The 26,494-nt window shown below is 42.4% G+C and overlaps 1 protein-coding gene across 2 annotated transcripts in view; it reads left to right on the top strand.

Moving 5' to 3' along the window:
* The window catches only part of EFCAB6 (EF-hand calcium binding domain 6), a 104,735-nt gene that overhangs the window by 52,573 nt on the left and 25,668 nt on the right, over positions 1-26,494 (top strand). For both annotated transcript variants that reach the window (XM_081005413.1, XM_081005412.1), the window contains exons 16-23: positions 1,005-1,176; positions 3,833-3,947; positions 5,126-5,241; positions 7,222-7,457; positions 14,226-14,322; positions 15,341-15,459; positions 20,528-20,716; positions 23,357-23,512. In XM_081005413.1, coding sequence (XP_080861539.1) covers positions 1,005-1,176; positions 3,833-3,947; positions 5,126-5,241; positions 7,222-7,457; positions 14,226-14,322; positions 15,341-15,459; positions 20,528-20,716; positions 23,357-23,512 — 1,200 coding nt within the window. The remainder of the gene's footprint in view (positions 1-1,004; positions 1,177-3,832; positions 3,948-5,125; positions 5,242-7,221; positions 7,458-14,225; positions 14,323-15,340; positions 15,460-20,527; positions 20,717-23,356; positions 23,513-26,494) is intronic.

Raw genomic sequence — 26,494 nt, 5'->3', positions numbered from 1 at the left:
TACTGTGTGGATCATTTCATTCTATAGTTTTGTCAGTAAAGGTAAAGGACCCCTGACAGTTAAATCCAGTCGTGAACAACCCTGGGGTTGCGGCACTCATCTCACTTTACTGGCCGAGGGAGCCGGCGTTTGGCCGCAGGCAGTTTTTCAGGGTCATAACTAAGCCGCTTCTGGTGAAACCAGAGCAGCGCACAGAAACACCGTTTACCTTCCCGCATGAGCGGTACCTATTTATCTACTTGCACTTTGACGTGCTTCTGAACTGCTAGGTTGGCAGGAGCTGGGACAAAGCAACGGGAGCTCACCCCGTCGCGGGGATTCGAACTGCCGACTTTCTGATCGGCAAGCCCTAGGCTCAGTGGTTTAGACCACAGCGCCACCCGCGTCCCTTTTTACTTTTGTCAGTGGTGGCACTAGACTGGGTTTTATCTGAGTTGATTCAGGAAACCTGACAGGTGTGCCCTCTAAGCATATGCCAACTTCTTAACCCACTAAACTGGCTAACATGTCCATGTCCAAGATGTGCAAATAAAACTCTGCTAACCTTCAAGGTCTACTTTGTTTATTGTTAGAGAGTCATAAGTCCATGTGTGCATTTCTTTGTAATTCAGATTCCTTTGCTTCAATGAATGGAGCTGTCTACACGCACAAAGCTCTGGGTGCACATCAGTGTGCGCTGGGAGGTCTAGGTCAAGTGATAAAGTGCTGTTTTCAAGAGAACATCAACCAGTCTCTAACATTACACCAGTTAGAGACTCTCACAACTCTGGGATTCACTGCCAAAGTTGACTCTTCACTGGTTCTCTTTTCAAATGGACCATGTAGCCATTGACATCTGAGGAGCTGATAATTATACTTTTATAAACAACTGCTGCTTTATGCACAGCTTCTGGTGGGCGTCTGCTCTCTATTATTGCAGAAATACAGATCATTAATGTTTAATCAAATATTTTATGGTACCATATTTAAGATGCTTCTCTTTGTTGCCAATCTTCCAATTTTAGAATGAAACAGATTGAAGACTATGCCTACAAATTCGCTAAGAATAGATCTGTTGATGAAGTAATTGAAAGGCTGAGGGAAAGTATCCTGCAACAGGAAGCTACTGTTAGAGATGGCTTTCTTGCCTTCAGCAAACAACCTAGTGGGAAATTGAATAAAACTGATTTTCGCAAGGTAAATGTAAATTTATTCGGTCATTCAACCTGATGTGGATTGTTTTGCATTGAGATTTCCTGTTATCTCTTCAACTTAAGTTTCTGACTGTCTCTCTCTCTCTCCCTCTCTCTGTAAAAAAGCTGGCATTAACTCTTGCGAAACTCTTCATAAATAAACGTTTGACACACAAACTGTTGCTGCAGTCCCAAGGCAGGCCGTAACAACCCACAGGGGTGATCACATTTCAGATAATCCACGGGTGGACCGTGTTGCTCTTTGTGGTTCTCACCCCTGACCAGTGAATTTTTAAAAATTGGTTCCCCCTCTCTCTTGAAAATTAGTCCACTGTGGTCTTTCAAAAGCAAAAAAATAAGCCGCAGAGTGCGATGGGGTTCTGCACCCTTATTAAAAAGACCAGGTTCGGATATTTTTGTTTTTTTATTTTAAAGCGCAGCTTGACACAGCCTGGTTATCAACACCTGCTACGTACAACATCTTTTATTTTGATATTTTGTTCAGATCAGCTGATGAACACTCTGTAGACTGCTCACTTCCCATAGCTGTGTAGTCTCTTGGCACATTTCTGCACAAAGAGTCAAAGTATGACCAGTTGTTAGGCTACCTAAGTCCCACCTTTGCATTTTGAGGTGGACAATGAAGCTGTGTCGCAGTTTGGATGCACAAATTGGGCCTTTGCATTGGCTTGATAAAAATCCCACTTAGGTTCTGCTGGATCTGGAGACCACACCCTTACTTGCAACTAGGGGTGGCCCTCCCTGCTGCCCCCCAAGACTCACCAGGGTCACATGATGGCGTGGCTTCTGGCAAGCTTTTGCAGCAGGCATGGATGAGGCCTGCATGAAGGTGCTGCCCTGCAGGATTCCACCACCCAAGGCGGCTGCTTCCGTTTGCCTCACGGGCAGGCCAGCCCTGCTTACAATGGATTGTCATTGCATGCTAATGGCCTGATTGAGGAGCTTTCTAGATGCATGAAACTCCTAGATTTCAGCATCAGGAGCAGCCTCCTGCATGCAACTCCAGTGGCACTTCTGACACAGAGGGAGCTCACCTGTACAGGATTTCCACCACTCTGCACCTGGAGCTTTGCACCAGAACCATTAACTCTAATTCTGGGGCAAGGCAGATCTTTTTGTATTCATTGTATTCATGCAATTGCGTCTACCTTTTGTATGCCACACTCCTATGGCTCTAGAATTAAGCATTCGATCTGATAGCAAAAGCCTGTACTAAAGCACAAAGCAGCTAATCTCTTTTCAAAAGCTTTGAAAATCTACTGAAAAGAGTGATAATTTGCTAATTAGAGTATTCTCACTTCTTTTTTTTACATTTTTATGCCATTCAGCCATATGATGCTGCTTCCTTTTTCTTTTAATCTCCAGAGCTAAGAAAGTAAAATAGAATAGAATAGCAAGAATAATCACAATTGAAGCAATTACAAAAGGACAAAAATATGCAGTAGAAAGAATACGCTCAAATTAGAAGTACAGGAATAATTTGCAATGATTAAACTGGAGGAAGTATTACTAAACAAGGCCACAATCTTGGAACCACTCGCTTATAGGTCTTTCTACTGAGTTTAACGGTACTCTCCACAGTTGGCCACAGTCAGACTTAGTGCGAGGCCACAAGATGAGGCTTGTTTAACTGTACTGAGCATGAACTGCATGCAAGATCTCACAGCTTTACCAGGAGTAAACCAATCAAGCAGGTGAACAAACCAAAGAGTGGCTGGCTTGGTTTTCCATTCAAGCCAGTGTTTGTGATTTGTTTCTCCCAAACTGTGACGTCAGCTTTAGGTCATGGCTGTTTGTTCATTTATCTTCAATGAGCGCTGGTGTGGATGTAACACTAAGTGAGCCATTCTGTTTGTTTTCCTGCTCAACGGAGGAAGGGGGCAAAAAGCAAGAGTTTGAATTGCATGCACCAGCACACAGTTTATGCACAGCGTGGTTAATTTCTGAATGCAGCTATCATTTCAACATTGTAGGTGAAAACTATGCTGGGGGGGGGGGGCAAGGACTGTTGAGCTTCAGCTTATGACTTGATGGTTGAAGCTTAATGAGCTACCTAAGATGGGGACATTGGTCACTTAAAAACTGTGGCAATGGAATTCCATACCTGCTCATAGAGGGGCTTACTACAAGGTAAACTGGTACAGGATTACAGTTGTAACAATGTAACGAAGAGATTTGACAAGGAAATGCTTTCTTTGTCATCCTACAGACAGGTGGGAACAGCAGGTGCTTTTCTTAGAAAATGAATTATCTTCTGTGTGTGAGAGAAGGCAATGTTTCTTCAAAAATGGTTCCTGCCACATGCAACTTTTAGAAGTATTTGCACTAAAATAGTTCAAAAAATGTCAAATCTGCTGCCCCATTAACCCTTTTCCAGCTTATTGATTGATTTAGGGAATTGACTAAATGTTGCAGCCCCATCTAAACCAGCAAGTTCTCAAGTAGGAGAGCCCTTATTTGTAGCAGAAAAAATGGGCTTGATCCAACCGGAGTTAAGCACTTACAAGTCCTATTTGATTTCAGTGGAAGGGAACAGAGCATTTCCTGTTGAAATCAGTGGGCGTTAAAAGGGGCAGGATTGTGCCTAGTCTTTTACAAAAAAAACCCCAACCACGCCTGCTTTTTTCTTTCTCCACCAGCTGTTGGATGATATTGGGATGCCAATGGATGATGAGCAGTTTAATCTACTCATTGAAAAATTAGGATTCCCTGCTGGAGGGCTGAGTTATCTTGATTTTGTCGCAATATTTGAAGGTAACTGGATATTTATTGATACCTTACTATAAATATTCTGAAAGAATGTAAACCTTTTTTTTCTTATTGGCTGGGAGGACTTCCGAGCTTTGCTTATTCTGGGAATAAGTGCTCTTCAAGGCTCAGCCATTTCCCCCAAAGCTGTTCAGGTTAAGGATGGGGTCCTCTTGTGCAATGGTGGCTGATTTTTCTTCTCCTCCATGTGGGGGAAGACGACCAGACTCAAGGTTTGTTGGTTTCTTAATTCTGTTGGCAAACGTGAAAACCAAATCCAAAGAGTAATAAATTGTGGCATAATTCTGCAATTCATGCAGCGTTCTCTTGGCAGCAACACGTGTCTCTTAGCCAATGCCTCTCTGTCTTGGCTTGCTGACACAAGCAGCCCTGTCAAAGACAGCAGAGAGCCAAATAACTGTAAGGAACTGAAATAGCCTAGCCAGCCCCTGAGAACTGCTTTGCCCCTCTTCCCTCGCACTGAAGCCAAATAGCACCTGTCCCTCGGCCCAATTTTATGTAGGCCCTGGCCTGTTTTTAAAAGCCCCCTGCAAGAAATCTGTTCAGGTCTCAGGTAAGAGTGATTTGGCCTCTCCTGGCAGCCTGTTGGGTAGGGAAGAATGGGGGGGGGGGGAGAGAGAGAAACAGGGTCCGGAAAAAAGAAAAAATGGCCGTGGGGGCACTGCCAGTATGTGAGATTGTGGCCCTAGACTGAGAAAAGCTTGCCAGCCTGCTAGGTATATTTGCGGTGAGTAGTTCAGGCAGTAAATGTTTTTATTGTCCAAATATTACAAACCTGAAGAGGTTTGTGATACCTGGGGCCTAGGGGTTACGAAATGTTTTTTGAAAGCTGCATTTTCTTGGCAAATAGCTGACCACCTAATTTATAACTTTATACAGTAGGTTATATTTATAGTCCATCCCCCCAATTCTCCAAGGAGATTATTGTGGTTCTTCCCTCACTTTATCCTGACAACAGCCCTGTGATCTGCGTTTGGTTGAGAGGGAATGACGGCTCCAACATCCCTGCTTCGTGAGCTGCGTTAGCCGAGTGGGGATCTCAGATGGGGTGCTAGTCCAACATTCTGACTGGTGTATCACACTGGTTTCTAGTGTCAGTGATTTGAATCTATTTCATGATTTTGTGGACCATTGGTCACTTTGGCCTGATGTAACTATTTCAGATTCCAGAATGAGTGGACACTCTCCAAATCGACGGGCCAATGCCAGCAAGTGTCACTTTGTGTCCGCTGAGGAATGCCTCGGCCAGTATTGTGATAAGCTTGTGGAGGAATATGGGGTAAGTGCAGCCAGCTCTTTCCTGTTATTTATTGATGTCATGTTTTATTGTTATGTATTTGCATTTCTTTGCGCATTTTCCTCATGTGTTGCTATTGTAAGGGAAAGAATGGTATTGATGGAACCCTCAGGGCCTTTGAATCATAGTATCGTAGAATTCTAGAGTTGGAAGAGACCCCAAAAGCCATCTAGTCCAATCCCCTCAATGCAGAGATCTCAACTGAAGCATCCATGACAGATGACCATCCAGCCTCTGCTTAAAAATCTCCAAGGAAGGAGAGTCTACCACCTTCTGAGGGAGTCAATTCCAGAACATTAGAAAGTTCTTCCTGATGTTGGGTCAGAATCTTTTCTTGTAACTTGAATCCATTGGATTTCTCCTCTAGAGCAGGAGAAGACAAGGTTGTTCCATCTTCCATGTGACAGCCCTTGAGATATTTGAAGATGGCTATCCTGTCTCCTCTCAGTTTTCTCTTTTGCAGGCTAAACATACCCAGCTCCCTCAACCATTCCTCACAAGGCTTGTTTTCCAGACCTTTGATCATCTTGTCACCCTTTCCCACACATATTCCAGCTTGTCAATATCCTGCCTAAATGGTGGCGCCCAGAACTGAACACAGTACTCCAATTACTCAAAGTTTCACCTTTAAGAAACTCCCAATCATCTTGGACTCCCTTCTCTTTGAGTATTTCTGACCATGGATCTCACCCGGTAGTTCCTTAAGCTTTCTGAAATTAGGCTTCTTAAGGTCCAAAGTACATGTCCAACTACACTCAAGTTTTCCCTTGCCTCTATATCATGAAACCGAAGAGGACATGATAATCTCCTCCCAAGGTTCCCAGTACTCTCATTTCATCCCTGTTGGTGAGGAGCAGGTCCAAGACAGATGATACCCTTGTTGCTTCTTCCACCTGCTGGGAAATGAAATGGTCAGTGAAGCAACTGAGGAGCTTGAGGATGGCTCCTTCTTAGCAATTTCCTTCCACTGTAGATTCAAAAATCCATGTTTCATTCCTGTTCAGATCAATCTTGGAGAAGGTCTACCTGTTAGGGTGCTTGTGTTGTAAGCTGCTTATGTCTGCTAGTATAAAAGGCAGTATCCTTCCACAAACTATCCATGTAGGATGAAAGTCCCTTTTCCTTGCCCTTCCAGGAAGGAGGGAGCCTGAGTTTATCGCATTCACAGCAGAGGAAAGAAGTTGTCCTGTAGCTGCAGCCAGGGCTTCTTAAACGTTCAGGTGTTCATCAGGGAAGAGGAGCAAAAGTAGATTAGCAACCTTACAAGAAGGAAAAGCTTAGCTTGCAGTAATGAGATGAGTCTTCCCATCTGGCATGGATCACTGCTGTGGAATTGATATGCTGAGGCTTCTTCCTTGCTGGGCATGCAGGGAAAGTTGATGGGCAAGCCAGCACTTCAAACTTCTCCAGTCTTCCCCAGCTGTAGGGGTGGTCTGTAGGAGGGAGTCAAAGTATTCTATACAAGTGGAGTGGAATTGCTAGAGGTATGAGCAATAGCATAACAGGTAGCCATCCAAAGGTGAGGCTTGAAAATTATCCACTGGGTGTATTCTGAGTAGCTTTCTTGGAGGATATAAGACTCCAAAAATGTTTCTCTTTAAAGTCATGTTGTCCACATATATGTGCTTCAACTAATCTGACTAGTTTTTGTAAAGAGATGCCATTCGTGGTGGGTTGAAATAAATTAGAAGGAATCAAATGAACAATCGAATGCAATATGGCGCAGGGCACCCAGTTCCTAAAGCATCTCAGCTTTGGTTTGGAGGCTGTAAGAAGGAAACGCTAGATCACCCCTACATAGCCTGTTCCATAAAGAAACCTAAAGGGACCTCTTCATGTGAAGATCTGGATCCATTTGCAAAACATTTTTAGATGTATAGTTAGTCTAGTAGTATGTTAGTGATTTGTATAAAAAGGAAAAAAATAGACCGTGTTGATACTAAATTGAATATTCCCTGTTAGGATCCATACATCGCCTTCCGTAAAATAGATAAGAACAATGATGGTATAGTCAGCATGCTTGATTTTCGACACCTCCTGGATAGCTTTCTGATCAGCATGACAGATGATGAATACAATCGTCTCCTTGGCATCCTGGGACTGAACATTACTTCTACATTAAACTACCCGGAATTTCTTCAGTTGTTCCAAGCAAATACAACTAGAGACATGCGCCCTTGGTTGCCTTCGTCTAACAAGTAAGGAAGGCAGCAGTCTTATGGATTTACTTAAATTTATGTTATTATTACCTAACAGAGGATGCAAGCTATGTTGTGTGGCATATTTCAGGATTCAAGGATCTAAGATTAGATGCCAGCTACTGTTTGATAGTATTGGAAGAAATTTTTTCTGCCCTTAGCCAATTTGGTACTTGTAAGATCCTAAGCATACCTGGCAGTGAAGCAACATGTTTTGATTTCTTAGGATTGCTATTTGTTTATACATATTTCTATTTCCCCATACCTTTCATTATATTTTAAATCCACCCTTTCCACAATTACCTTTGTAAGCCATGTTGCAACTCATTCATTGGAAAGTCAGCATATAAGTCAAGCCTATTGATCCCACTCCTTTGGTAGCCTTGGACCAAGTTGGTCTTCACCATCTAAATAGCACTGAGTTTAAAAGCTTTCTATTATGTTTGTTGCTCCTAGATTCATTGGGCACACAATTCCCTTGGAAATGCTACTTGGGAGTTGTGCATATGGCTCTTCAAATTCCAAAATAGCTAAGATGCAATGCCATATGTTCCTACATATTCAAAACAAGAATCAGCTCACGGTGGGGCGGGGGATGGAGCTGGCTGCAGTAATCTTCTGGGCAGGTGGGCCACAGTTGCTTTCCAAGAAGGGAGAAGGGCGAGGTGGTGGGGAGATGGCAGCAGCTGCACTGTGCCAACTTCCCAAACTGCCTTGGCCCTTCGCTATCCCTGCGTTGCAGGGGGTTGGACTAGATGACCCTCAGGGTCCCTTCCAACTCTATGATCCTATTCTGCCTGGAAAGCAACAACAACTCACCTGCCAGAAAGCTAGTGCAGAGGCTTCATCCCACTCAGCATAGCAAGCCCTTTCTGTTAAAAGCTGTTTTAAAAAGTTTGTACTCAACACCAATATATTAGAGCAATTGATTTCTAGAAATGAACCTACTTCAGATACCATTCCAAGCACAGAACAAAGAGCGTTTCATCATCTGACTTCCTTTAGAGTAAGACGTCTTTAGTGTGACAGCTGGTAGACTTAAGTCTGTTTCAGAAATGACAGTAGTCAAGGTAATGGGAAGAACAATTGACTTGTCTTAACTGTTCTCTGTGCTTCCCAAGCATTCTGAATTCAGGCTTTCTAAATATCTCCCATGAAGAGTCAGGATGCACTAGTTCTGCCCTTCCCCCAATCACCCTTCACAACTCCGTCATTTGTGAGAAATACTAATGAAAACAAATAGTACCTACAGCTCTTGAACTTTACTATATTATTTATATGTGTGGACTTGTACAGTGGGCATAATCCACCAAAAAGTAATCTGATTTAATTCACTTGAATTTAAAAATGCTTAACTTGGGATGCACTTGAACAACTTTGATCCCTATTCTCATTTTAAGGTTAATAAATTAAAGTAGGCAGGAGAACTTTTGATATAAATAAATGTAAAGGGCTGCTCCATGCATTTAAGAGGCCGTTCTGCTCCAGCCAGCTTCCCCCACCCAGTGCTCTGGATACCTGAGAAATAAGATCAAATAGGACATGGTTGTATTCTTGTATATTCTGTGCAAATTGACGTGTATAAATCCAGACCAATTGGAGCAGACGTATATTTGTATTGTTGGTTGCCACCTTTAAAGCCCTATGTAGTTTGGGCCTAATAGGGTTGCCATGTTCCCAAAAGTGAAAATACCGACAGGGGTGTTGAACTTCTTTTGGGGGGGGGGCATCTCCACCCCCCAAACAAAGGATTATTCAAACATTGTTTTCCTGAACATTTTGCTGATTAAGCAAAAGTCCGCCCGGACACCATTTTGCTGCCCAAATCCCAGACGTGTTCAGGAAAGCCCGGATGTATAATAATAATAATAATAATAATAATAATAATAATAATAATAATTTTTTATTTGTATCCCGCCCTCCCTGGCCAAAGCCGGGCACAGAGCGGGTAACAACAGGTAAAAATAGCACAGTGTACATAAAATCACACATTCAATTAATTAAAATACATTCTAGAATCAATTCAGACTCAAATTAATGGCAACCATAGGGTTAGAGTTCTATGAATATTACAGAAGGAGAGAGGGGGTCAGACTGTGCCTTGGCCAAAGGCCTGGCGGAACAGCTCTGTCTTGCAGGCCCTGCGGAAAGATGTCAAGTCCCACAGGGCCCTAGTCTCTTGTGACAGAGCGTTCCACCAAATCAGGGCCACGGCAACGCTAGCCTAAGATAGCTAAAGGAGCACTTGCTATCACCTGATTTGGACTGCCTAGTTCATTGGAGTGGGCTCTGCTCTGTGTCCCCCTGGGAAATATGTAGGGCAGGACCTTCTTAATGGTAGCCCCCAGGCTCAGAAACTCCCCAAGAGATCTGCCTGGACCCATCTCCCTTGGCTTTCAGAATGTGAGTAAAAGCTGGCTTGTCTTGGTGAGCTTTTTATGTTGACTGATTGCTCCACACTTGATGCTGGCTCTCTTTTTACAGTCGTTTTTATTGCTACGGTTTTTAATTTTATGTTGTCGTTTTTATTTGTTTTGTTTGTCAGGTGCTTTTTCCTGGCTGAAAAGCTGCATAAGAAATTGTCATATAAATCCACACTCTTGTATTAATTCAATCAGATTATCCATCGTACTTGGATCTGTGTTCCGCTTCTTAGGGTTATCCACACTTATCTTTCCTCCCCTGTTTCCAGGCAGGGTCCATGATTTAAAGCTCAACATCCTTTTTCTCTTTTTTTGGATCCAGAGCTTTTCCCGCAAAAACCCACTCTTTAAAGCCCAATCCTTAGTCCACAGAAAACAACAACCCTGAATTTCTGTTTGCTCCGATTCAGCTTTAAAGAGCAGGTTTTCACAGGGAAAGCTTGCAGCGGGGGGAATAGCTCAGACCCAGATATCAAAGCATAGACCTCTGCCTTGGAATGAGTGAGGCAAACGTTAAGTGGGGACAAACTGTTACTGTACTATTATATGACTGATAGCTTTTGAACAAGCAATAAAGATGAAGATTTAGTTATAGATTTAGTACCAGACTCTACACAATTGCTTGATGGGTGCATGTGTTTTTTATAAAACCATTAACAGGATAAATTAAAATAAATTAAAATAAATAAATAAATAAATAAATAAATAAAATAAGATATAAAAATAAATTAATTTCTTTAATTAAAGAAATTAAAACTCAAGGTTAAACTGTATCTTACATTAGTAATAACTATTTTATTTCAACACTGAAATGTGCTAGGTTTAGTTCTGAAAAAGTGTTGCAAAATCTTGCCTAGATTAAAAGCAACGTGAGTTATTTAATTAAAAATAATTTTTTTACAGTAAACATACATACACTTGGCATGGTTTCATGTGTAGGAGGAGAGGTTGGAAATTGACTTGAAATAGTCTAGTTAGCTCTTCATCCTGATTTTAAGGTCTTTAACTGTAATTATGAGTTTTGAAGTTTGTGAGAGATTGACTTATTGGCCACAAACTAGCAAAAGTTCAACGAGTCTGAATATGTGGAAATATGTGTCTGGAAAAACTATTGCAATGTCATGCGAGTCAGTTGACTGTTAATCTTAAATAAATGCAATAAACATGTTAAGAGCCATTCGACACAATACATAGGATGAGGTGGCAAGGACCACTTTGTACTGTAGATGCCAGAGTTATTGTTATTTTTTTATCCCACATAAACTTTGCCTCCCAATAGTAAGTCTGAAACATCAAAGAGAGGGCTAAACTGGGACTGCAAGCTCATTCACACTTACACATTTTTCTGCCCGAGGCAAAGGACAAAGTGGTGCTACATACAGAAACCGACCATCTAGATCAGCAAACTTTTTCAGCAGGGGGCCGGTCCACTGTCCCTCAGACCTTGTGGGGGGCCGGACTATATTTATTTTTGGGGGGGGAGAGAAGAATGAATTCCTATGCCCCACAAATAACCCAAAGATGCATTTTAAATAAAAGGACACATTCTACTCATGTAAAAACACGCTGATTCCCGGACCGTCCGCGGGCCAGATTGAGAAGGCAATTGGGCCGGATCCGGCCCCCGGACCTTAGTTTGCCTACTCATTTTTTTTAAAAAAAATAATATTTATTAAAGTTTCAAAAGAAGAAAAGTCACATTAATAAAAAAAATTAACAATAAAAAGGAAAAATACAAAGTAGAAAAAAGAAAAAACAGTTAAAAACAATTCCATCTTTTCATCACTTCTTTTACGTTTACTTGTTTCCCGGACCTCCTCATACCTCCCTCTTTTGTATTCCAATTCAATTTGTTAATCCAACAATTCCTTTCCCTCCTTTTTAATCCTAATCTTTAATCTTGATATATTATAACATTAAATTTTTACATATTAAAAACCAATTTTTCCATATTCTTTTGTACCTATACAGCTAGAAACCACTTAGCTTCAATCCAACATCATTCTAACATTCATTAATTTTGCAATATTTCTGTAAATAGTCTTTAAATTTCTTCCAATCTTCTTCCACCGATAGTTTGCCTACTCATGATCTCGACTTCTACTTGAATTTTTTCCCCAGACTGGCAGTGGCACAGCATCTTCCCCGGCACCTGAACGCAACTTTGTCTGCTCCAAGCACCAGGTGCCTGTGGCAGCCATGTCCCTCTGCCTAATGACAGGGTCGTCCCTCAAAAAGCAAAATTCTTAAGGCTCAAGTATCAGTCTCAACAAGGGGGTGTTTACTTGCCGGCTGAAGAAAGAATAATGGCTGCACCAGCCCTGGTAACCTAAAAGGAAATCCCATTCAACCTAGTTGGAATGACTTCTGACTTTTTGTTGCAAATTTATTATATGGAGTTAGGCTTGTTTGCTTGTTTGCTTTTTTTGAACCACGAAGGAACAACAACAAAAATATGACTCTCCCACATCTGGAAAGTGGTAAAACCCAGATTTTGACCAATGCATTTCAGTCTGTGCCTGGTGTAGAACAGCCGTTTGTTCCGTTGATTTCAGTGGTACTTAAATGTGCTATATGCTATTGCATTTAATGCGTTCTTGTAGTAGGTTACTTGGGAACAAGTCCCAAACTAGATGTGACAAGTCATATTTCTTCCCCGCCCGCCCCTCGGAGATGCAAGTGTGAAGCAGTCTGGAATCAGAAGTGAAAGAACTGAGTGGGGAGGGATAGAGAAGAGCTGCTTAGCCTCTTCTTCTCTGCCTATTTGTCCACTCCAAATGAGCTTTTCTCTTCATGAATCGTGCCTCGTTTGGCCCTTAGCCCAACTGACCTTCTATGCAGAGTCTCAAATAAAGCCTTCATTGTATTATGATGAATGTGTGAGAAGGGGTAACTGGCTCTGATTCTTACCCCCCCCCCACCAGTTTGTGCACTGTAACTTGAGAAAAGATCTACAGTGGTGCCCCGCAAGACGAATGCCTCGCAAGACAAAAAACTCGCTAGACGAAAGGGTTTTCCGTTTTTTGAGCTGCTTCGCAAGACGAATTTCCCTATGGGCTTGCTTCGCAAGACGAAAAACGAAAACGTCTTGCAAGTTTGTTTCCTTTTTCTTAACACCGTTAATACAGTTGCGACTTGACTTCGAGGAGCAACTCATAGAACGCGGTGTGGTAGCCTTTTTTGAGGTTTTTGAAGACTTTGGTGATTTTTGAAGCTTTTCCAAAACTTCTTTTAAACTTTTTTAACTTTTTGGGGGGGTTTTGGATTTGGGGTTGGGGTGTTTGGAATTCAAGGACTTGGGGAGGGGTTTGCAAGAATCTGGAAGCTTGTGTTTTTTTCCCCTGCATTTTTATGATTTTTCTGTGACCATTGGGCCACTCTGCTGTTTTTTTAAAAAAATTCTGGATTTGAATTTCTGTGTGGTGGGTGGCTGGGGGAACAGTTGAGGAGGGGGTTCTTCAGCAAGAAGCAAAGAGTGGAAGAGGAACCTTCCTCGAGTTGTCCCCCAGAGTCTTAGAAAATGTACTGTACACTTTGTTGATTTTTAAATGTTTTTCTGTCATGTTTAGAAACTTAATTTATTGTTCCTTCAATTTTTGAAATGCTCTTTACAGTATGTGTGACTTTAAAGAGCACTTAATAAACTCTTGTTGTACCAAATTTGGCTTTGTTTGGACTTTTTTTGACCATAGGAACGCATTAATTGAATTTCAATGCATTCCTATGGGATTTCGTGCTTCGCAAGACGAAAAATTCGCTAGACGAAAAAACTCGTGGAACGAATTAATTTCGTCTTGCGAGGCACCACTGTATGTGTGTGCAGTTAGCGCCCACAGAAGTTCAGTCTGCACAGTTGAGAACTCTGAAAAATGGATCCTGCTCCTTCATGCGCTCATCCTAACTTTTACTAGATTGTGCCTGGTACCTTTAACTCACAGTGGAACACTTCTGTTTCCCTATTTAAAAAACAGGCAATCTGATGTGCCAGTGAAAATAAGTAGCAACTTGCCTGAGTTACTTTGGATCTTTTATGTTATTGCTTTGATTTATAAATATTTCTCCCCTCAAATCTCAGCTGCAATTAAGCAATTTGACCAATCTGCATCTGCAAATGATAACAGGGATTAACAGAAGTTTTAAAGACATCATTCCTAGCTTGCAGCTGGAGAAGGGTGGCAATATTTATAAGGAATTCATTTGTATGCAGATGTCTGAGATGAGACTTTAAAGCTATCTGTACAAACTATAATAAGCAAGCAAGCAAACAAACAAACCTTGTGGGATATTAATGATCGCATTAAAAGAAGACCACAGTTAGTTATCAAAATAATTCTTTCTTTCTGAGACCCAAACAGACAGTGGCGGATGCAGACCTCGCTTGTGAACAAGCTCATTACTATCTCGCTATCAAAGCACAAACCAGATGGAACGACCTCGCCATGGTAAGCTCTATGTAGTCTTTAAACAAATCTGCATGTCTAACAGAGATTTCAGAGCTTCACTCAATGTTTATCTTTGATTGTATTTTTTTAAAAAATTAGCTGCAATAAACAAATAGCTCATTAACAATAGAAACATGTGATACGTTTTGAAGTAATGTATTGCAGTAACTGATTTGAAGCTCCTGAGGCTTCCAGCCATGAAGGATTGTAATAGAAGAGACCCCCCCTTCCCCCCCCACCCCAATAACTTTGGATATGTTTGCAGATACGTTGGTGGTGAGATGCCTGCAGCCATGCGGCTGCAATTCCTGCTTGGAGCCTCCAAGGCAGCGGCTCCAAGCAGCAGCGCCATTAGATCAGGATGGCTTGCTGTAGGTCATGCGGCGGCGGCAAACCACTACATACAATGCATGCGTGGTGTCACATGCATGCACTGTATGTAGTGATGCCACGTGTGTGCAGCCAGTGGTTTGGCCCGCCCTGGGTGTCAGTTAGCCTTCGTTCGCCCCTGCCTGGACTGAGCATGTGCTTAGGATTGAATGGCTCAGTCCTACCTCATAATAGGAAGACAAAATAGGATTACTTGCCCCCAGTAGGAGGAGAGGCAGACAAGTGAGGCATTGTGTGTGGGTCCTATGGGTTCTCAGGTGTCTTTAATTACTTAATCAGTTTGTTTCATATGGCATCCTATTGGCTTTCCTGTGGCGCATTTGCCAGTGCTCGGTTTGGAGGTTGCTGCTTTTGGGGTCTTTCAAAGCGATTTAATATGCATAAACATATGGCGTTGGGTTCAGGCCTCCTTCCTACACTGGTGCCTTCCAGTAGTGTCTTCCTCTTGGCTTGCTTTCCTATGTTGATGCTCAGGATTGCAACCGACTGGTGCATACAGAGGCTATACAGCCTCTGCAGATATGCTGCCATTTTATTTTTCCAGTATCTGTAATGCCTTGGGTTCATAGAGGACGTATGTATGTTCCAATACAGTTGCCCTTACTATTAAAGACATCTCCTGTTTTAGCATTTACATGAATATGATAGCGATGGCAATGGCATAGTTCTGAAAAGAGACCTGAAGGACATCCTGTATAGATACAACATCCCCACAAACCCAAAAGAACTTGACAAACTTTGGGCAAGGTAAGAATGTTCTAGTCGTATCCTCCCCCCTCCCTCTCGCCGGCTTCATCTGTGGACTCTGAGCACAGGAGTGGCAAACATCTGGCCCTCCAGTTATCCCTTGATCCCAACTCTCATCAGCCCAGCCAGCATGGCCAGTGGTCAGGGATGATGGGCACTGTATTCCACCAACATCTGGAGAGCCACAGGTTGGCCAGCCCTGTTTTGATGACTGGTGCTGAAAAGAGAGTTGCTTGTGATGAAGTCTAAGTGCTGATTTCAGATAGAAAACCCTGATGAAAATGGCCACGTCTCCATATTTCTTATTCTGGGTTCTCATCCCTACTACTTCCCATAGTGTTTTGTGGTGGGTTTTTACATTATTATTATTGGATCTACAAAGGAATTGGGTCAGAAACGGCTATGGCTACCCAGCAACTCCCTCCGCCTTGACTGTCTTCAGCCACTACTAGCCTGGCCCAGCCCTTTTCCACTCATGACCCATCAAGCGGAATGCAAGCCTATCATCCTGGTTCGGAGTTTTTCCAGGTGCTTGGCAACCATCCTGCTTTTGCAGTCCCAAGGAGAGAGCGATAAAGAGGAAGCTAATTTAGCTCCCAGCAGCCACAATACCTGGAGGGTGGGCTGCATTCAACCTGGTGGGTCACAAGATGTGCAGGACCCATTACGTTAAGTAAAATTAAATGGCATTATATGGCGAGTGGCATACGGGGCATCTGTAAGCAGATTGCAGCAGGAGAAGTAGACTGTGGCAAAGTATATAGTATCTTCTAATTCTCAGCTGTTATTCTTTTTTAAAAAAAACAAGAACCAATGTCTCTAGTCCTCATGTTTACAGAAAAGAGTAAAAAGAAAAAGAAAACCACCCAACAACAACCAAGTGGCTGTTGGGTTTTCTAGTTGCAGCCACATTGAACTTTTTACAAGGCAGCCCAAAATGTTTGAAATAAATGAATAAAATATCACTTTGAAAATATTTTATTGTCACCAGATAGTGACCTGTAAAACAGCACCTATAAAAGATCTGGAGGTTTTTAAAATAATAATAAAAAAGAAAAGAAAACAGTTCTATTTCAAGCAGTTGTTTGCTCCAAATGTCTCCAGAAACATGCTGATTCCATTAGTAAATGTAGTTGCACAGATGCATGCACAAACCCTACAGAAGGTCTACACTATGCAGTATTTGTGAGGTAACATATACATATACATTCCATTTCATATGTGCACATACATATAAGACAGCTGTAAAGAGCCAGTCACCTGGTCATTTTTGGTGACTGAGAGTTAGCCGCAGGAGAATAGGCAATGAAGCTTTGATTCTCTTCCACATGCCCCCCCCCCCCTTTCTGCAAGCCACATACGACTGGCATAAACATACGTTGGCAGGCATGCTAGCATGTATACATGGGGTGCTAACTTAAGTAATTTGCAAGTCTGCTGCAGCGAGAGTAAGAATTCCCCAAACCTCCCTTATGTTCCTGCCTACCAGTAGCACACAGCTTTCAGAGAACAGCCCACATACAGAAACACCCAGTGCTTTTTTCTTGGGGGTTCTCAAAGGGTACGCAGTACCAGCACTCCCCATCCCCACCCTGAAATGTTAAAAGTATGGCATTTACTGTAACAATTTCCTGGTGAGTACCAGCACCCTTTTTCAAAAGAAAGAAAGAAAGGGAAGCATGTCTCCAGATCAAAGCACTGGAGTTAGGGTTGATTGCTGTTTGAAGAGAGATTTTATTTATTTATTGAAGACCTACAAGCCAAGAATAGCAACAAAACATAAAAACTCCAATAAGGAGAACAATTATTGGAAAAAAGAACCCACCTAATAAAGTTTTAAAAACCATTTCAGGGAGCTTTTCTCTGGAGCTACAGGACAGCCTCAACACAGTGCTGCTCTCTGGTTATTTACATTAAATTAAAAATTACCTCGAAAAGTGTTCAACCAAGAAGTGATGCATAATGTAGGTATCGAGTCTGACAAGATACCGTGAGATTGTTCCTCACTTTATGAGGAACCTGACAAGCTTTTAACAGATAGGCACTTTTTATTTTGAACGGTGGGAACAGATACAGGGGGATTTTGGGGTGGTTTTTTTTTGCTAGTCTCTGTTAAGACTCATTCTGTCACAAACTGGAGCATAAGAGTTATGATAGATGGATAGATGGATGGATGGATGGATGGATAGATAGATAGATACTGAGGCCTCACAGAGTCACTGATGGATGCATCAGACTGGTTAAGAGAGAGAGTTCCTAGTGAACCTCAGCATAATACACACACAAACCAAGACACCTCATCCACTTGAACAATCTGGAAGTGGGACATTTCTGCATCACTTCCCCATCCCCTGCAAAAGAAAAAAGAAAAGAAAAAGAATTTGATGTACCGTATTTTTTGCTCTATAAGACTCACTTTTTCCCTCCTAAAAAGTAAAGGGAAATGTGTGTGCGTCTTATGGAGCGAATGCAGGCTGCGCAGCTATCCCAGAAGCAAGAACAGCAAGAGGGATTGCTGCTTTCACTGCGCAGCAATCCCTCTTGCTGTTCTGGCTTCTGAGATTCAGAATATTTTTTTTCTTGTTTTCCTCCTCCAAAAACTAGGTGCGTTTTGGTCTGGTGAGTCTTATAGTCTTATAGAGCGAAAAATACGGTATATGCCAAAAATGATGAAACTACTCCCATGGTTGCTAGGAATCTGACATTTGCCTTGCATAGCCTGAGACACAATAATAATCAAAAAGACATTTGCATTTTTCTCCCCAGAAACAGGTGGCATGGTAACCCCGTTACTGCCTCTCCCTGCCCCTCGATTAGCACAGTGTGGGGGGAAGGGCGGGCATGACCTCATTGGCACTGACCCCGTCTGCACTGTTGCACCAGCCTCCTCATTTTCCACAGGCTGGGGAGGCAAAGGCCTCCAGCAGGGAGCCTCCAGGAGGTTCCCCATGCAACTTAGAATCCTGCTTTTCCACTCAACTTTTCCATGTTTGGAATCTATGCTTGAACATGCCCTTCCATGCTTGTTCATGAGTAGCATAGCCTCTCTACCTGCAGCTGGCTTGCCCTCCTGAGAAATGGAGGGCAATGAATCTGGCAGTGGGGGCATCACAGGTGGGGCGGAACCAAAGGAGTCCCTTGCAGAAAGGTAACTGCATGGGAGGTGAGGGAATATCTGAATAGACTGATTTGTACTCCAAAGAGCTTAAGGTACTTTCAGGCTGCCCAAGTAGGCAAAGCAGGACCGGCCCACTCATGAGGCAAGGGGAGGCAACTGCCTCAGGCAGCAGGAACCACGGGGGCAGCAGATCCAGCCTCCAAGAAACGCATTGCCTGCTGCTCCTCTGACATATTCCTCGGAGGCCTAACCTGCTGCCTTCTTGGTAGACCCCCCCGCCCCAGTGCCACCTCTACAGCAGCCTCTTAGTGGATAGGAGGTGCTGGTCTCCTCCCACCCCCAGGGAGGAAATGGCGGGGGCTGCCTTCTGGGGTCTCTGGGGCTCTGTACCCACCCAACATGATTTGGAGTGGGCCACTTTCCCCCGTTCAACCAACGAGTAAGGTTGATTTCTCTCTCTCTCACACACACACACACACACTTACTACATTTTTAAAAGTGGTTTAAGACCCAGATGTATATTGCCTTGAATTCAAAGTGTGTTGACTGTATGGTTTATTTCCTAGCCATGATTCATCACTGAATTATTTTCTACTCCATTGCTTTTCAGTTTCTTTTCTTATTCCTTAAGGATGTCTTGCGACCGTGTGTCTTTAGCATTAAGCCATCTGCTACATATGCTCTACTTTAGATAACTTGAAAACAAAAATTCAACTTCCCATGTTATTAAATAAAGCCATTACAATCAACATGGAAAATGTTTGAAGTAGAAAATGAATGGAAATTAGATACGTATGGAAAATTAGAATAAAACTATTGTATAGAATATATAGAATAGAGTAATAGAATATTAAAGTGCAAAATTGCGTCGGTATTTTTGAAAATTGGAATGGAGCCCACAGAAAATTGTTATCTCAGAAGGCATGCATTATATATACGGTCTTTGGCCAAATATTTAAGCAGTCTCAAGTCTGAATTTTAAGTATTCAGAATTGCAGCGAAAATCACTGTGTCATATACCACTCGGAAAGTACATTTCCTCAGGGAACTCTTTCCATACCAATTTGTTTGCCAAACAACCCTTACATTTTGCAGAGGGATTATGGGTTGCATAGTGTTGCATAGTATAAAGTACAGCTGTCAAGCTTAAATATTTATTTACAACAAAATCATAATCTGCTTCTCTTTAAGGGTCACAACCCTCCAATATATGGAGCTAATTCCGAGAATGGTTCTACGCTACTGTGGACAGGAGATACTATTTTATTGCTCTTGTTTCTTGTTGCTGTCCTTTCTTATATTTTGAAAGCTGCCCTGTCAGTTCTTAGCTCTAAAAGCACTGACAGACCTGGGGCCTCAAATTTCAGCGGCACCCGGTGCAATGCCAAAATTACCCTCCCCTCCTGGCCTCTTACCTTTTACATAATGGTTGCGGTGCCACCGAGGCTGTGCCCCCAGTGCCACCGAACATGTTGTGCTCCTCTGAATCCGCTTCTGCAGCCCCCAAACATTTTAAATAAACAGATGAGTGCCAGGTGGTTGGGGGTGCTGGTGAAGGGAAAGGTGGCCGAGAGAAGTGGCATGAGGTTGGCAGGCACCTGAAGGGCAGGAACTGGGCTGAACAACGAGTTATGACTGCTGGTCTTAATGGGGCTGAGTCTTGATTAAATCAGGCGGGTTTTAGGTTCTACGTATCCACACAGAATTTGAAAAAAATGTTATCAGGCATGAGTTAGGCTTCTACTTGATGCTGTTGATAGATCATCCCTGCAAAATCTAGATGGGTATGGAATATTTCAATGCAACATTTATTTCCTAATGTGTGTTCCCTTCATATTCCTCCAAGGAGGAATCAGACTTACAGTGCTCAAGAGCTAGGGATGTTCTGCGCTGAGCCTGCAAAGCCTATTTCTTATGAAAATAATTATGTATTTCCCTGGACTTTAAAAGGTATGATCCGAATGCAAAGGGTTACCTTACACATCAAGAATTCTTGCAAAAATTGGGCATAGAGAATGCAACTGTTGACACCGGCCTGAACAGGCAGTTTGTGGCAGACAACTATGTACGCTTTATGGATCATTACAAAAGGGAAGAAAAGAAGCACATTGACATCAATGAGATTATAAATAAGATCAGGTGAGTACATTGCTTTCAAAGGGTGTGTTCTTCACAGTGGGAAAACTCTGTCACTAACTTAGCTATCTTGACGCGGCATTTTTCCCAGTTTCAACAAGGTCCATGCAGAGGTTAATCTCCCCACCCTCCACCAACTGAAAACTCTGGTGTGTGCCCAGGGAAAAGTGGAAAGCTTACATGGTCCAGCTCCTTCATCAAAATGTATCTTTGAGGGTGGCAGTAATGGAAGAGGGGATCTCTTTATCATTCCTGATAGCCTCTTCTTTGTTCCCTTCTGAAATAACACCGGTTTCTCATGGAGCAAAGCCTAAATGCTCTTTATGTGCTGCTCTTTCAGTTTCATCCTAAATGTTTTGTAGAGCATGTTCATTATCTTACAGTTTAGAGACAGTTCAGCTGACAAAGGGGTCTAAAAAACTTAATATTCAAGAAGGGGGGGGGGGGAATCTGGGTGTATAATTTTTCCTTTTGTTTTAACTCAAGAGGAACAAATACCCCAAATTAGAAACGTTTGAACAGTGATTCTTCAGCACTTCAAGAGAAATACAAAACATTTGCAAGAGAAGATTGGGTGGTTGGTTTTATTTTATTTTATTTTATTTTTTGGCAGCCTAGCTGGATCCATAGTTTAAAACATATACTTGGTGCTCAATTTTACTGCCACAATTGGAATAATTACCACTTGGCAACCGTTTACTCACAGTCCAAGAAACGGCTGAATGTCCCGATTTTCTAAAAATAAGGATAGAAAGAAAGGTTTTGATTGCCCTTTTTTGTTTTGATCTGTGAGGTATAAGTGGAAGATAGCAGCAATGATGAAAAGCTATCATTTCAGCTGTTTAGGCACGTCACACGAATCTGACAGGGATTCTAGATTGTTGCAGTTGACACGATCGTATTCCACATTTACATGATACTAAGAGGCTAAATATGCTGTCAAGGATCAGGACCTAATTACTAATGTTGGTGATAATAATACTTAAAACTTATATGCTAGATCTCAAGTGTTCGTAACACTTCACTGACATTATGTCAGGCAGGCCGGTATTACTATTTCTGTATGCAAATGCCTCCCTCTTCTCTCTTTTCAACTTCTTTATGGCTCTTGAAGGGGAAGGGAAGTCTGACGTCCTGGGAGCAAATGCTTGAAGAGTGTCCCAAAATCCAATTATTCTGGACAACAGCCATACAAGAAATATGTAAAATAACTAAGCAAGTAATAGACACCACCCCAAAATTGGCCCTACTAAACATCTTCCAAGACCACAATGCCCATTTACACCACAAAGAACTCATAACCCACCTACTTTCAGCAGCCAGAAACACCATAACCAGACACTGGAGAGACCTGTCAGGAGTAAGCATGGACCAATGGTACCAAATAGTATGGGAAACAGCCCTACTAGAAAAATTAACTAATAAACTGAAACTGACACGGGGACAAACAGAAGAAGACGCCTTCACCCCGGTATGGCTCCCCTTTATCACATACACAGCCCAACAGGACAATGACAATAATCCACCAACAGCATACAAATCAATATGGCTAACCTGATCCAAAACACCCACCCACCTCACTCACACACGAAAACAAAGATCACCACAGCCAATCACAAGCAAACAATCACACCCTAGGCCAACCCCAACCTCTCTCACCACCAAAGGAACACAAGTGAACAACACAAGCAACGCTGACACCAAACTCTACATACATTAAACATAATAGAAACACCGCCACCCAACCCCAACCCCATCCATCTTCCCTCTCTCCACCCCCCTTTCTTTTTTCCTTTTTTTCTTCTCCCCCTAATGCCTCAACAAATGAAACAGATTTGTAAAAATGTTACATGGAAAAAAAAAATACGAGGCATTACACTTACTTCTGTAAAACAAGAAAATCCTTAATAAAATATTTTTTTAAAAAAAAAGACTTGAAGCTGCCATTCTTCCCACGTGGCAACATTAATAGCTGGCCAGCATCACCAGGCTCTGTTTTGTCTCCTGGCTTTATTAAACTCAATACCACGAAGGCAAAGTTCTTCTCCTTATACTGAACATTGCCCCGCTTGCATTCTGAATCGGGGCTTCATAAATGGTTACCCGCAACACGGCATGCAGCTCACTCAGCCGTGTATTTTGGCTTAAGTCAAGGGTAGGCAAACTAAGGCCCAGGGGCCGGATCCGGCCCACTCGCCTTCTAAATCCGGCTCACGGATGGTCTGGGAATCAGTGTGCTTTTACATGAGTAGAATGTGTCCTTTTATTTAAAATGCATCTCTGAGCTATTTATGGGGCCTGCCTGGTGTTTTTACATGAGTAGAATGTGTGCTTTTATTTAAAATGCATCTCTGGGTTATTTGAGGGGCATAGGGATTTTTTTCAAAATATAGTCCGGCCCCCCACAAGGTCTGCGGGACAGTGAACTGGCCCCCTGCTGAAAAAGTTTGCTGACCCCTGGCTTAAGTGATTGACATGTCACTTACTCTGCCGGTGGCTTATTGAGGCTCTGGGAAGCCACATTACAGGGCTGGAAGTTAGGCTGCCTTTGGCTTGGTGAGCCATGCGTCTGAATTATACAAGCCGGTCCATTAGGATTTTTCTTTATCGGGAAAGCTAAACTGAGCGTTGGTTCTCTTTCAGGGACAAGTACCACGAATGCTCCCATGATTTCCACAAGGCCTTCTTGGAGCAGGATAAAAACAGAGAAGGCTGCATATCGGTGGGCAACCTCCGCAAGTTGCTGGAAGACTTTAACTGCTGCCTCGGCTACGAACAGTACAGTGAACTTCTATACAGGTTGTTATAATTGCCCCAGCTTTAATGGAGCTATCCTAGTTCAATACATTCCTGAGGTTATCTAACTATTCCTGCTCAATCAGTGGACTCTTACTCTGATCTTAATGATCTTGATGATAATATATGTCTGATTTATTTCGATACAGGTAAGCGTCAATCCTTGGTTGAGTAGGGTTTGAACTTCTCTTTCTGCAAAAGTATGTGATAGATAGTAGATTTCACAAACATATTTTAATTTAAGATAGCTTTAGTCCCAGTGACCTTTTGTTCTACAAATAGCACACCTCCAATTTTTGCACATCCTAACTGGTGTTCATCTGGTGCACCTGAAACAAATTAAACAGTCCAAGGAATTGGAAAGCTCCCCATCTAGTACCATGACCAATTTTAGAAAATAAGTTGCTTTGTTTTTGTTTTAAGTATGTGAAAGTTAAAGAGAAAAACAGGTGAACAATACCATTGTTTTACAACAGTTTAAAAGGTAATGCTCTTGGTAACTGTGGCTGGTCCAATATGAAAAAATATTCATTTTCTTACTCATTTTCTGTGATTGCTCAGCAATTATAATCTGTACCTACTGTACTTAAACTATTGTGCAAATATATGTACATTTTTTGTAGCGAAATAACATCAAGCTTTTCGTGTAAGCTAAGGAACAGGCAATAACTAATCATAGCAAAGAACACTTGGGACCTGTTAAATGTAGAATATATTTATCTTTTTGAGCACCAGAAAACTCAAGATGGACTTGATCATATGCGGATGTAGGATTCAGTAGAATTACATTTTCAAAAAAGATTTTTTTCTCTTTTAGAAGAGAGGGTAGGAGGAGAAGAGAAACCTAAACAAAATCTTTTCACTCCACCTATAAATCGAGTGATTAAGCTCCCTTGAATTAAGCCTCTAATAAGAATTTTTGCAGTGTGCTCTTTTCCTCAAAGACTTTTTGATGATAAACACTTCCATTCATTGTAATTTTCTGCAGACTAGTCCTTTCCAGATCGAAAAGAGTCTTTTCTCCCCCGCCTTAAATAATAGAGTAGATTAGCATATGCATTTGGTTTTATTACTAAAATTTTAATACCAACTTGGCAATTTATTCCTCTGCTGAAGTGCGTTGATTATTTCCTTTTCCCCAACATCGGAGCCAGCTTGACACAGGCTAATGCATGGATTGGCACACTCTGCAGCTGCAAGATGCAAAAGCAATGCTCTTGAATGTGCTCTTTAGGGGAGGGGGGAGTTTTTAGCAGCAGATATTTGGGTCTGTACATTTTACTTCTTTTTCTGGCATCCTCTTTGTTAAAACGGCTTCATCCTCCCGCCATTTAATTAGTCATTGTCACCAATGAATATTCTGATTTTGGAAAGAGTCGTCACTGAGTGATTTACAGAGCAAACAGGCCACAAAAGGTACTTCAGTGTTTGATGCCAGAAATGGGATTTGCTGCTTTAGATCTGCGCTAGCAACCTTGGCCGAAGAATTTCCTTCTTTGTGAGGAAGAAATCAGGGCTAACCCTATTATTATTATTATTATTATTATTATTATTATTAGACCAAAAGTAAAGCTTCCAGGTGGCCGATTTTGGACACTGTTAAAGCACGTAAAAGGTCAGTTTATTTCCTTCCCCCACTCCCATTTGAATTTCCCACCTCTGGCATTGAGCTAAATGTATCTAAATGTATCATTAGCCAGATGTAAACATGGGAAATGTCTTTCTTGGCATCCTCCGGCCACTGCTGAGGGGTCTGTGGCTGCCCCACCACTGCTGAGATGCATCAGTAGCCATGTTTGCCCGCCCTCTGTTTTAGGGCAGCATGACCTTCTTGGTGGCTCTTCCTTTGTGTCCATTCCACAGAGGCAGAAGGCAAGCAGCAGGGGCCACCTCTGAGTACGTATCCACCCAAGCAAGCAAGCAAGCAAGCAGTGGTGGTGACTAGGTGCAACAGCAGCAGTCTGCTCTCTGTTTTCAGCAGCTCTTACCACTCAGCTGCCTTCTCTGTCAGCAACTGGTGGTGGTGAGGATTTTTCCGAAAGACTCCCCCAAACCTGGAGCTGTTCCTGCTTAAAGGTCTGGAGCTCAAGGCCTCTGAGCCAACCCCGCTTGAAGGATAACAACTGTGGAATTTTGCTGCCAGCCTGTGGAGAAGGAGATGCTTAGAATTGTAGAATTGCAGAGTTGGAAGGGACCCCTAGACCACCCCACTTCACTTCAGGAATCTCAGCTAAAGGATCCATGACAGATGGCCATCCAACCTCTGCTTAAAAACCTCCAAGGAAGAAGAGGCCTCCGCCACCTGAGGGAGTCGGCTCCACTGTCAAACAGCTCTTACTGTCAGAAAGTTCTTCCTGGTGTTTATTCAGAATCTCCTTTCTTGTAACTTGAAGTTTGGGTCCTGCCCTCTGGAGCTGCAGAAAACAAGCTTGCGTCATCTTCCATGTGTCAGTCCTTTAGACATTTAAGGATAGTTCTCATATCTCCTCTCAGTCTCCTGTCTTCCAGGCTAAACATACCCAGCTCCTTCAACTGTTTCTTATAAGGCTTGGTTTCCAGACCTTTGATCATTTTGGTTGCCCTCCTCTGCTCACATTCCAGCTTGCCAATATCCTTCTAAAATTGTAGTGCCCAGAACTGGACACAGCACTCCAGGTGGGATCTGACGAAGGTAGAATAAAGCGCACTATTACTTCCCTTGATTGGGACATTATACATCTGCCGATGCAGCTTAGAATGGCATTAGTCTTTTTTTGCTGCTGCATCACACTGCATGTTAACCTTGTGGTCTACCCCTAGATCCTTTTCATATGTCCTACTGGTAAGCCATGTGTCTCCTGTCTTAAATTTGTGCATCTGGTTCTTCGTGCTTAAGTGCAGAACCATACATTTGTCCCTATTGAAATTCATTTTGTTGGCTTGGGCCCAGCTCTCCAATCTGTTAAGGTCGTTTTGAATTCTGTTTTTTGTGGCACTGGCCCAGTT

The sequence above is a fragment of the Podarcis pityusensis genome (assembly GCF_964106645.2).
Source record: "Podarcis pityusensis genome assembly, chromosome: 5".
NCBI classification, from domain to species: domain Eukaryota; kingdom Metazoa; phylum Chordata; class Lepidosauria; order Squamata; family Lacertidae; genus Podarcis; species Podarcis pityusensis.
This window is presented reverse-complemented; position numbering and strand designations above follow the sequence as displayed.